Genomic DNA, 13373 nt, shown 5'->3' with positions numbered 1-13373 from the left:
TAATAACATTAGTGTTAAAGGCTAGCTGAAGCAAAATCAGAGATGTGAGCACTTTTTAACTATCTAATAATGTCTTACAGTTGAGAGTTTTAAGTGCATGTGACTTTGATATTTGTGTCTTTTTTGTGTTGTAATTCTATGTAATCTTGATGTAAATATTCACCCTTTTCTCTTCTTTTTACCATAACTGTATGGGAGTTGGACACTAGCAACAGCTATAACCTTACATCAGCATCAGTTACTACAGCCTGCTTGTATCAGGCTGAAGTTGTAAAATAAAATGAAATACAATAAAATAATATAGTATTATTATATCTGTTTATCCCAAATATACATTGCACTATGGTTTTAAATACATTATAGACAATTATATATGTCATTTCTGCCCTTCCCTCTCCCTTTAAAGCTTTGTCTACATTAATTAAATATCAACCAGAGAACTCTGTATTCCAGTGACAGTGAACAGCTAATTCACTTTCTCTGATTGTTTTAGATCATCAGAGTCTCTACAATCCTTCAGACTTCTAACTGGTGATATCATTAGTGAACTTCACTGTCAATATGCATTGATCGGAAAGTCAAATAACTATAATGAGCCCCATATCAAGATCTCACTGTGTAAGCCTAATCTACATATTGCACTGGGTTTCATAGAACCAAAGAGTCTGCTCTGAATGAAAAACCACATGCTTATTTTATAGGCTTGAGGTGCGTGTCTCGTCCTTCTATGTTGACGAGGACAATTTTTTGCTTTAAAGTTTCACAGTGATGGCATTTTGGATAGTGAAGTCCTTCTTTGTAACTTGAGGACATTTTGGCTTTCTTCTCACTTTTTTAATGGCCTGTTTGAGGGTAAGAACTCGGCCTTAAGGCTTGTGGTTAAAGCTGCAGTTGGTAACTTTTCGCAGAAATAACTTTATGCCATATTTTCTGAATCTGTGACTATATCCACACAGTTGTGCATGAGACAGTTAGTGTGAGGGGAGAAAAATCATGTGCCTCCTCCTCCACATAGTACTTCTAATGGCATCTGCTAGAATCCATCACAGCTAAAGAGGAAAACAACCAATCGTCAAGGAGTCTCTAATGCAGCTGTCAATTATGTCAATCACTGATCATGAACTGCGGTCAAACTGTCAAACTAGGTAGCACTGATCAAATAAGAATCAAGATTCTGTTAATGTAATGCCAATTTCTTGCCTCAACTGAAACATGTTTTAGTGCACTGTTTAGCTGTAAAATAAGAAAGTATGCTCCAGCTGATGGGTGCTGCTTTAGTTTGGTTCAATAGTTTTTAACATGACAGCTGGGTCAAAAATGTTCTATTTTACAGCTAAATAGTACACTAAAATATGTTTTTGAAAACATTTGAGACAAAAATCTGCAATACATAGAGAGAATCTTGACTCATATTTCATTCAGCGCTGCCTGGTTTGACAGTTTGACTGCAGTTCACTTGTGGTGACATGATTTGCGTTCCAAGCCCTCACTGGTTGTTTTTATTCATGTGCGGTGGATAATTGTAAATGCCATTCGAAGCACTACGAAGACAGAGAGGAACATGTTTTTTTCACAGATTAACTGTCTTGTGCTACTGTGTGGATGTAGTGACAGTGACAAGTTATTTTTTTAAAGTTACCAACCACAAATAACTTTGGGGTAAGAACTAGGTTAGGGTCATGTTTATTGAATTTTTTTTTTCGTGTCAAGCACATTATACCTTTGCTGTGAAAGATACTGAATAAACAAATTGTCTTGTGTGTGTGAAGGCAATTACTTTTGAACAAAAGTCTTTTCTTTTTTAAGATCAATGTTATGTTAAGATTAATGTTCGATAATGGTTGGGGTTTAGGCATGTCAAATTGATTGCTAGGGTTAATGTTTCAGGATGCCAGGGCTTGCATAAGTAGAGTAACTGTGTGTGTGTGTGTGTGTGTGTGTGTGTGTGTGTGTGTGTGTGTGTGTGTGTGTGTGTGTGTGTGTGTGTTGTTCAAAAGACAGAGTGAGAAAATAGAGGGACATAATTCTTGCCAGTGTTAATCTGTCGCACTACAACTTTACTATGTACGTCCCTTTGTCTCTTGGGTTTTTAGTGGACATTAATAAATCATTCAAATGCACTTTGTGTGTGCTTGTGCATGTATCTGCATCACAATGCATCAGTGAGATAGAGAGTGGGTGCTCATGAATTAGGTCTGATTTTCTGTCTGATTACACAGTGACGGGCCACAGGGTGTCCAGTGTGTTTGCACGCAATTGGCCCGTCAGCCTCCGCTCCCAGGCCCCAGTGACATGGAGCTGTGACTCACCATATCACAGCAACTGAGCAAAGGCCCCTGAAGGCTTGGCTGCCTTACAGGTTTTGATTAAAATAATATTATGTTATTTTGAATACAGGTCATCTTTTACGCCTGCATGCGATGTACTGTGTGGGGACCTCGGTATGGGCCCCTAACAGATGCTGCCACATAGCATCTGCACAGCTGATGGACTGAAACAAAAAAGTGAAAAAACACTACAAAACTAAGGCCCTGGAGGTTAAATATATCACTATATGTCACGATGCAACCATGGTGAATAAAATGAACTCACTGATGCCTTACCATCAGTGACGCTACAACTATGTGTCCTGAGTGTGGCACTTCAGGAAAGGTCATGTGACCGTCAGTAGATTTATTTTTTTATGAGGAGAATATAAGCCCGGTAAACTCTAGGGCATTTCATATTTGATATTTTGTATATACTGTACTTAAGGAAGGTTTGGACCGAAAGTGGCGCTACAGGACCTATAAGGGGATGTTAGGATCATAATAGAGAGAGCTCATGATAATGATATTATTGCAATATCTATAGAAAATTTAAAAACTACAATTACATTTGTGTGAAAGGTTGTTATAACAAGCATAGAAATTTTTGAGTTATGGCCAAAAACATGTTTTTTCTGTGGTCAGAGTGACCATAATGTTTGACTGCCATATTCTTATCGATTAATTCTCAATATTAAGTGAACATTTGTGCCAAATTTGAGGAAAATCCTTAATTGCCTCGAGATTTTGTGTTCCCGAGAATGAGATGGATACAAGGTCACGGCGACCTTGACCTTTGACCACCAAAATTTAATCAGTTCATTTTTAATTCAAAGTGAACTGAGGGCATTTTTGAGTTATTGTGTTCAAGAGAAAAGGACGGACATACAGATGGACACCTCAAAAAAATAATGCCTCTGGCCTGGGTCGTTGCTGGTGCAGAGGCATAAAAAAAGAAATATTTAAAATAATATTTATCTTTGTTTATTGTGTGTTTTGTATCTTTATTTGGAGATAGAGAGACTCTGTAACCATGACTTTACAAAATGAACAAAAATTGCACTTGATAGTGAAACGGACACCAGGCGTTTGGGAAGGGAGACACAAAGTGAGCTCACAAAGAAACTTAACTTACTTAAGAAGCGCTGGATTTTTTACACAATATTATCATATGTGTAAATCAGTTTTTCATTTTTCATCATGATTATTGTCAATACTGGTATGTTGCCACAACCCTAGTTATTGGTATTCCGAGTGAAAAATGTAATCAATATATTCTTACTGGCCATCTCTACCTACAAAATAATTTCTTCTGAGTGTGGTCGTGTAGTAATATAAAGCTGTGACTTAATACCTTGCAGTTAAACCTTGACTGAGTTCCATCCATTTTTAAGCTACTGACTTTTCATGCCGACCTGCCCAAGGGATTAATGGAGCAAAATAAACGGCAAAAGAGTGACACAAAGGGCTTGTGACACTGTTTGCTTCGGAATGGAAATCTATGTGCGCCTTTCGCAGAGGAAAAAGTCCCTTGGCGACTGTGCCCGATCCACCCCCATTTCATGCTTTGTCAACTCCAGGATGGAGTTATTCCAGACAGGGAGGACTCTGAGTTACGTTAAGATTTCACATCGCAAAGCCAGAGGGAGGAAGTACGGATCAGGTTTAGCACATTAACCCTGGAGACCTCAATTAGGTACAGGTTGGCTTCCACTTGAGTCAGATACTCCTGAAAACAGATATGGTCCAGCAGAGACCAGAGCGTCACACATCCATATGTATATCATATAATCTCAATGCCACTCATTTACAGCGGGCATTTCCAAGTGAGCTCATCCTGATAGCCTGCACCTCCCTGACATGAAATCTCCTGACATGATATTGTAAATATGGAAATTATCTTGCAAGGTAAGTGACCTCTACTGAACCTCGAACATGATACACGATCAACCACAAGCTGCTGGATGCAGAACATCCAGTTCAATGACTTTTTCAGGCCTGGAAAATGTAATTGTGAAATTCCATGACTTTTCCAGGTTTTCCACGACCATTGGCATCCCTTAACGTCCCACACAAAAGCCTACAGTATCCAATAAATGAGCAATATCTTTAAATACAGTGTGCCATCATTACTTTAGTGGGTAGTGGACTCCTAGCTGTCCTCAGAGACCTCTCAGGGTCCACCAGTTCAAGTCTTTCAGCTGCTCCATATTGAAATGAAAGGTTGATCGATCTGTTGCTGGCCCGGCTGCTGGAACAGTCTTCCATTTAACATTTGGTCTGCTGGCATGATCTCGCTTTTTAAATCTCACCCCAAAATCAATTTTTATAGATCCCTTTCCATTGCACTTAGTGTCCTTTGTCGTCTTATCACTGAACTTAATGATGCCATTTTATTGATTTTTATTGCTCGCCGTTATTTTGCTCTTCCAGCTTTATTTTCTCACACTAAATATTTTTGGTGACAATACAGCTGTTTTATCCTGTACATGCTGTTGTTTTTATCACACCATATGTCCTGTCATTATATTATTTTCTTCCTTTGGGACGCTCTTACACAGAACTGCATCCATAAAAAATGACTATTATTACTGTGCTAAGATGATCATTGTTCTTTTTTCCTCACTTGTGCAGTTCAGTCATGCACCCATTATAAATTATGCATGCATCAATATTTCAGGCTAATTAATAAGTCTTTGAGCGCAGGGTTATTGCTAGTGTGGCCTATGAGCTAAGTGTGTCCAACTGTATTAGGTGCAAGACCTGCTGATGAATCAATTATGTGTCTGTCCGTTGATGAAACGAAATGCATGCATGTTCTTTGTAAAAGGTCAAGAGCAGTGGTACGGCAGAGCAGCATGATTAATTCAATAAGAGCCAGGCCTTTGCACCGACAGGTTACAAAAAGAGCAAAGTGTTACAACACCGCTGACCATTTCAGATAAAAAAACAAAAACAAAAAGCAACTGATGAACTCAATCATCATTGAAGCTGCTGCCCACCAATTATCGTAAAGAGGAGATTTGCAGGTTCTAGGCAAATTGAAGACATTATCTGCAGCTATTGAAATTATACAGTATATACCTCGTATCAAAAGCTTACTTTAATGCTCAATTTGTGGACTCAGTGGCACTTGTCACTATGCACCTGCTACAGCCAATTTCAACAGAAATGAGCAACTTTAAGTATCCTTAATTCCCTGAGTTTTCATCATGGGGTCCATCGCACCTAGATGGTCCTCAGAGTTACCAAATCACACTTTAATAATATGTCTGAAATTACACTTAAAAATGAATTCCGTATATTATCAGCAAATAATATTCTGCCAATTTCTCAAAAGAAAACACATTAACCAACAACACCAACAGTACATAAAATCAAACAGTCCCTCCAGGGTGTTGTTGTTCCAACAATCAACAAAAATCCAGCCAGTCGCTGTGAATTCTGTGCAACCTTGCAATTTCGTCTGACCACTACAACTATAAAGCAAATTTGACTACAACTAGTAAAGTCTTGCAGCATTTGACACAGATCCACAACTATTTTTGCAGTTTCCACTTGCCACTGCTGAATTATTGCAAAAAAAAATAATAACACCTATAAACATCAAAACATGCATCCCAATCTGTTGGAAAAGCTGCAATGAAATCAGCCATTTCAGGCCGCTGCTCACTTGTATGTGGGGGACATTTATTATAAAGAATAAGTAAACTAACTAGAGGCTATTTGATATATTCTGATGCATTCAGGGGGACACATCATAAATCCAGAAACCTGCATGATGAGTCTAACTTCTTCCTGTTTTGAAACAGAAGAACAACTTGTCTGTTTGATGTCACACACTAGTCCACAGAGTATATGATGAAAGACAGAAACACACTGTATGTTCTGTTCTTTCTACGAGCACACTTTGATTCCCATTTTTTTCTGTTAAATGAAATCTTTAAATGAAGATGTTTTTCTTCTTTTCCCTTCAGGATAACTTTTTGTGCAGGAATAATTTCAGTTTTTAAAAGGTAAGGCCCCATGTTCCAAGCTTGCAGGGCTACATGTTTGACTGCAGCACTCTAATCCAGCATTAGCCTGCTTGGCACTGGCACTCCTCTCCTTTAGCAACAGCACTTTCCTGATCCCCTAAAGAACATCACAATCATGTATTCAGCAGGCATATATCTGTGCTCTCCCTTTTTTTCCTCTCCTCCCCCCTCCTATCTTTCTGTGATGAATGTCACCCATCTCTGAGTGGTTAACTAATTATTCTCCATTAATCTGAGTCGAGTGGCTGCTGTCACCGCTGGAACCGCTGCCAACACCGAGACCCTACGACTCTCTTTCACACCCAGCGAAAAGCCACCCATTTAACACACACCGATCAGGCAGCCAGCCGCCGCGGCAGATAGAGAGGCAAATGCACCAGAAGCCAGAGCAGAGCGGGAGTCACCATGGCAACGGGCAGAGTGACACGGGGCTCCATGCTTATGTAATTAGGCAGTTACAGGAAATTGGAAGAAGTGGCAATCATAATTGAAAAAAACGCAAGGCGTGTGTTATATACATGATGGGTAGAGAATTGTTTTGTATCTATATATGCTTTTATACATCCAGAAGTTTGCATGTATTTACTTTGACTATAAAAATCACAGTTAACTCTAGATATACAATGTCAACAGTTTAGTTTAAGAGCATTTTCTGAGCAAAAAAATACAATAAATAAATGAACTTTAGCAGCAGGAAACAGCATTTAACCCTCTGACACCCTCCACAGGCCCATTTTTAAAATCTTTTTAGGGGCGACAGCTGATCTTTTTGAGAGATAATAGGTCAGCAGTGCATGCCACACATATGATTTTATTCAGTGATGTCCATTTCAAAAAACTAATCTCACCACAATGGAATGGGTAATATGGGGACCCACAGCATCACACAAGGCAAAACTAAACTTTCTCAAATTTGGCAGAATTTTGTCTTAGTGTTATTTAGCCCCATCCCCAATAAGATGGCATGACATAGTTGGTGCCAGGGGATTATTATTATTATTATCAAAGTGAAGCAGGACCACCAGATATTGCAGGGACAGTTTAGGGTAGTTAAAGCAAGATACAACAGCTGGAGACAATGTAGACATCTAAAAACAGTGAAAAGTGCTTTGAGTTATTTGATGGCCTCAAAGACCACCAACGTGCATAGTATTGCCTCCGTTAAAGCGTACATTACTGCGACTTCCTTGACTGTCACCTCCTTTGTTGTTTTGTGAAATGTTTGACCCTTCCCTTTAGTGCAATCTGTTGAGATCTAAGGTTTTAAAAATCTGAATTGTTTCATAGCAACAGCTAAAAACAAACATTGATCTGTCTGAATGACATGTGTTTGTGGGCCTGTTTGCTTTTCTACTAATTATGTTGTGAGAACAAAAATATCGTCAAATAGTGGCAGCTTTTTGAAGAAAATAGGCTTGTGACATAAACCAGTATATTTTAGTGTTTTGACTTGATTTTTGTGTAAGATTTTGGTTAGGTTTAGGTGAAGTAAAGGTCACAGTTGGGGCAACCGTATGTTTTGTATGGTTAAGGTTCAGGGAAGTCTCCAGAGAATTGATTAAAGTTAATAAAAACACCAAACTAAGTGACAAAAACAAGTGTGTGTGTGTGTGTGTGTGTGTCTATGTTTGTTGTGGAATGCACACTTACTCTGCCAGCTCCTCAAGGCTCCGGTACACATCGTCCTCATTCAGAGCTGTATCTTCTGATGGAAAAGGCCTGGTTCATACACACATAAAAAACACACACAGACACACATGAAAAGTGAGAGAGGATACAAAATATTAGCACACACACCAGAGTGTCCCAGGTTGAACAATAACCAGTCAAAAAAACAGCGTGTTCTATCTGCCGGGTTGTCACTCTTCGCTCCATCACTTTCGGCAGCAGAACAGCAGGATGTATTCAACAGAGGACCCCATCAGTCACAAACAACATTGTCAAAACACATCAACACGCTGCTGCTGACAGATAAAAAACCTGGCGTCTTCACACAGCCAACTTTCTCAGGAATTCAGGAGGGAAAACAGCCTCTTTTTTGTCAGATGGATGGCCAGGTGCCTTATAAATCCTCTCAGGGGCTTTGGGCAGCTTTCGAGAACCCTCAGGGACATTACAGAGTGATATAAAATATTGAAAATGACAAAGTTTAGAGCTGTCAGTTTTTCACACAGCAAAAGTAACCTTCTCTACCAATATGTACACTTTTTGTTATGAAACATTATGGCTATGAGAAGCGCTCCAAGCTCATCCCAATCCTCCTCTTCTCAAATGTCTCATCCTCACCCGCGTGGCGTCAACAAACACAACACTCCTGGAATGTAGCAGAGCATAAAAATGGATGACTAATCAATTATCTCATTAAACGGGGTGGATTTATTTCTAATCTTTTTAAAGATATCTGCTTTCTGCAAACATTATTATTGTGAAGTGCGTGATTAGATCTCGATCGGCCAACCGTGTTTATGATGTTTTTTTTCCCCCTTTCACAAGAGCTGATTGCTACAAATTATAGCCTATTAGCTTAATGCTGTGCAAAACTGAAGCTCATTAAAAACAGTGAGGTCATGATCAGCACTAATCACGCTAAAGTTACTGAAACGGAAATAGCGTCTATTATTGAACTAATCCCTCTTATGTTGGATTCATTTTAATAACACAGGCTATTTCCGTTCAGCTGTAATGATGGTAAAATGTTTTACAGGGGAAAAAAAACAAACATTTGGGGAATAAAACTGTTAAATTTATTGGTCATTAGTAGCTTTCAAAGTACCCAATTGCCTCAATACTATGACATTCTTTTACTGTCTGTTTATTTTCACCTTGATGGCAGCATACTGTTCTTAGCATCCACTCCTCAAGTAATAAATCCCACACACGGCAGCAGCCAGCGGTGTTTCCTGCTACAGTAAACAGTGCTGCAAAGTTGACCTTGACTTCGGCTGAATAATGTAACAACTGAAGACATGATTTGTTTTCTCACTGTCAAGGAGCCACTGGACACAAGCACACACGCAAAGGACTCTACCATTATTCAAGAAAGAGACAGAGTACACAGTGAGAGAGGGGCGGAGGGTTTCAGGCTCATGGGGAGAGCAGGGTGAAAGATGCGCCCACGTTTAAAAATACAGCAATTTTTCCATGAACGGACACCGTTCCTCTTTTATAACATCCCACAATGCGTGCGAACTAAGACTGTTTTGTGTCATTTTGAAGAACCTATGTTAGGGAAGTGGAGGGTTCAGAGGGATTTGGGATGCTTGTGTGGAGGGGGTTGATATATGTAAAATATGTATATATGTAAAAATTATTATTTTATCATTATTATTATAGTAATAAGTAATAGTAAGTAATGATAAAGATAATAAAGATATGTTTCAAAAAACAAACAAACAAAAAAAACTTCAATTGCAGGGCTGTGAAATTAAAATACTTGTTTCATTTTCAACACCAAACTACATCCATTCACACCATATTCCAAGGTATGAAGACTATAGATTTTTCACTATCTATTTTTATTAATATATCGACAAAATTTAAGGAACACCAAGTATAGTATAGTACCAAGTATAGCCCCATATTTTTAATTTAAAAAAAACCCTCATTGCTTATTAATACGTTTAAAAAGTGGGATTAAGTGTGACAAAAGAGAAAAAGAAAAAGAAGAGAAAAATTAGCTGCATGTTTTTTTTACCAGGAATGTCACCATAGTGGCCAAACCAGCGAAAGTACTTGCTGTGCAAAGTGGGATAAACCACGTCAGAAGTTCTGTTCAGTAACAAATGCTGTGTTATAAAGCCTGCATGAGCTGACATATGCAAGATTTTTCTCTTGACCAACTAAATCCTTTATGCAAGCTGTGCATTTTTTTTTTAAACATGAAATGAAATCTGAAAAATACTGCAGATAAATGGTAAAGAGACTCTGTAATAATAAGACATTGAAGTTTGGTTAAGTTGCAAGCAGGTTTAGTAGGCAATTCACCCCTAGCAATATTTTGTTTTATCTACCATTTTTGGTAAATAAAAAAAAAAGGAAAAGTGAATCACATATTATTCCTGAAATGAGTCAAGACCCTCTGGATAAAGGATGTCAGAAGTTTTACAGACTTTAAATCCCCACAATTCTGAGATACATAAATTAAATGTACTCAACTTAACTTTGGCTTAATTAAAAGAATACTTTATCTTTAACTTAAGCCCCTATATAAATAAAATGTTACACATTTTATTTATAATATAAGGAGCTGGGTGCTGGTGATTGATATAGCATGTAACCACAAGATAAATGTATGGATGTTTCCATGTGGGAAAGCAGATAAGAAAGAATCCAGAAAAAAAAGAAATGAATGTCTGTGCGTGTGTGTGTGCGTGTATCTGTGTGTGTGTGTGTTGCTGACTGTGAAGTGAGCTGGGAGATGATACAGATGGTTCAGTGTCAGAGGCCAGACAAAGCTCTCTTTAAGCAGTCTACTCTAAGTAAGCATTCAGCTCTGAAATCCTTTGTGTTTAATATCAAGATACGATCAGACAACTGAGACTTTTTATTGTGATATTATGTCTTCATAAAGAGCCAACGGCAGTGACCCACTGCTGTGTGGTGGACAAATATCTCATAAAGTGACAGTTATAGTACGAGTGTAAAAAAGCAATAAAATACAATTTTGTACTAGGTAAACTATTTAGTGGTTGGAATTATGATAACAGTTTGACAGCTTTTTGTTTTCATATAATTATTTACTTTTATTTTATTTGTACATATATATATATATATATATATATATATATATATATATATATATATATATATATATATATATATATATATATATATATATATATATATATATATATATATATATACATATATATACATATATATACACAATTTTTATAATTGTTGTTAGCATTATCATATATATTTTTTATATTCCTATTCTTTTATTTTATTATTTTGTAATTTATTTATGTATAATTTGTTTACCGTTTCAGGATCTGGGGAGGGTGGTGTGTATTAATTTGACTGTCTGTGTGTAAATTAACTGAAAAACATATAAATAAAGTATAGAAAAAGAAAAAAAAAGTTGTACATCTTGTCATTTAAGCTGCTTTATGTGCAGGTTTGTCTCTGCGTGTCAAGCTGTGTGCATCTGTGTGACACCAGCAATTAGCCTTTGTGTAATTAAAGCAGCGGTCACACTAAAAAGTGCGTCAGCCATCAAGTTAATGAATGCTCAGCTACATAGTCAAAGGTCAGCTGGTCACCCTCAGGCATGTGCATACGCACACACGCACGCACGCACACACACACACACACGCAAATAATCCTGCAAACTCCACAGTCTTCTCTGATTCATTAACTCTGCTAACTTTTCTGGTTTCAAGTGGTTGACTTCATTAAAACTTCTGTATTTCCAAGAGCTAATTACAAGAACTATTATTAAGAAATCATAATACAAAAACGGCCTCGTCTGATTTATGTTACATTCTCACTCACTGTTATGAACAGACACACAGCGCAGAAGGTGTTTCCTCCAGAGCATAATAACACACCCACATCTTATGGCCCCCTCCAATGAAATGTGCATTATATTATAAGTTATTAATGGAGTCCCGCAGGGCTAAATTTAATTACGTAGTAGTTTGCGGAGTTACGTGCTCATAAGTATCGCCTCAGTGTTGTTCTGCGGAGCCAAGCACTGCCCAGTGCTGCCGTTTTCATTTCGCCTAAATGATACAACCAGGTGTAATTGAACTGTGTTTATAATTTCATCAGGGCTCCGATGATGAGCGGTCTCCTGGCTATTCAATAATGCTCTATTGTCTTTCCTGCAAGTGTGTTGCTTCATGTTCAGGCCTGTACGCTGTGCAGTAAATTAGAGAGCATGTTGTGGTACCTGGTTTTTCTATGCAATCAGTCATTTATTCAGTGAATATAACGTATATTTCTTTCTTTTACACCTTATCTCCTGATGTTGTCCACCAGCCCTCTTCATTTGGCTTACTCAGGTGTTTATTTTTTTGTATTTTATCTGTATTGTTTGAGAACAACTGATTCTTTAAAGCAGAAGTCAGAGATTATTTGTTTGTTTAAATGTGATCCAGAGATTTCTTCAGACACATCAAATACGCTTTGTGTTCAGTAGGTAGATTTACACACATTAAGGCAACATTTCTTCATTAAAATCTTTGTTAGAGGAGTGTTCATTTTGTTAACAAAAACTATGACAAAGAATGTTTGTCAGCGACCTTTTCTATGTGGAAGACGAGATGGTGACAAGATAAAATAGATCTTTCATGATAAAAACTATGACAAAATGTATGCTTTTTTTCTTTTTTGTTTTTTGTTTAAAAAATGAACAATAAATCTACGTTCCTCTACCTTCTTTGACCTAACAGGACTTAAATGTTATTTGTGAGCCATCGAACACTTAAAATAAGCAGAGAGGCGAACAGATGATACATTATTTATAAAACATATAAAAAAGTGTATCTGTTATTTAATTTTACAAGTCCAGTATTTCTTTACATGTTTGTACTATTTAGATGAAAACACTCACTTACACTCATTCTTAGTACTTATACTGAGATTCAATAATTCATGACAATGCCTCAATGTTGAGCCTTATCTAGAGAGTCTTTCAGTGAGTACAGGTCAGCAGAAAATGACACAAACAAACAAAAAAAGATATATATCTACAGGCCAGCAATCAAATTCAACATATTTGGAGAATGAAGTATCCATCTATTTAAACTAAAATACAACAACAAAAAAACTATAAAAGAATATGATTTATTTTCTATTTTAAATTGAATGCTTCTTTTAAAGCAATTACCATTTTCTTCTAATAACCACCAAATGGCATCATTTTTTCAAGGAAACTCATAAACATGGAGCCATAAAATCAAGAAAATAATTTTTTTTTTTCTGTATGCCACATGGGACTGAGGAAGCATTAAGAGGGGCATTACAGATTAGATGTGTACTTTTTGTGTTATTGTCTTTTTTATAGTTTAAATTGATTATCTAA

General features: G+C 37.2%; 1 protein-coding gene across 10 annotated transcripts in view; it reads right to left on the bottom strand.

The window, feature by feature from the left end:
• Nucleotides 1-13373, bottom strand: part of vav2 (vav guanine nucleotide exchange factor 2) — a 267876-nt gene that overhangs the window by 88579 nt on the left and 165924 nt on the right. For all 10 annotated transcript variants that reach the window (XM_088071147.1, XM_088071150.1, XM_088071151.1 and 7 more), the window contains exon 4: nucleotides 7994-8062. In XM_088071147.1, coding sequence (XP_087927273.1) covers nucleotides 7994-8062 — 69 coding nt within the window. The remainder of the gene's footprint in view (nucleotides 1-7993; nucleotides 8063-13373) is intronic.

Source organism: Plectropomus leopardus, chromosome 20 (assembly GCF_026936395.1).
Source record: "Plectropomus leopardus strain MGB_pleo_1.0 chromosome 20, ASM2693639v1, whole genome shotgun sequence".
Taxonomy (NCBI): Eukaryota; Metazoa; Chordata; class Actinopteri; order Perciformes; family Serranidae; genus Plectropomus; species Plectropomus leopardus.
Note: the sequence above shows the minus strand (reverse complement) of the source record. Positions and strands in the feature narration are given on the sequence as shown.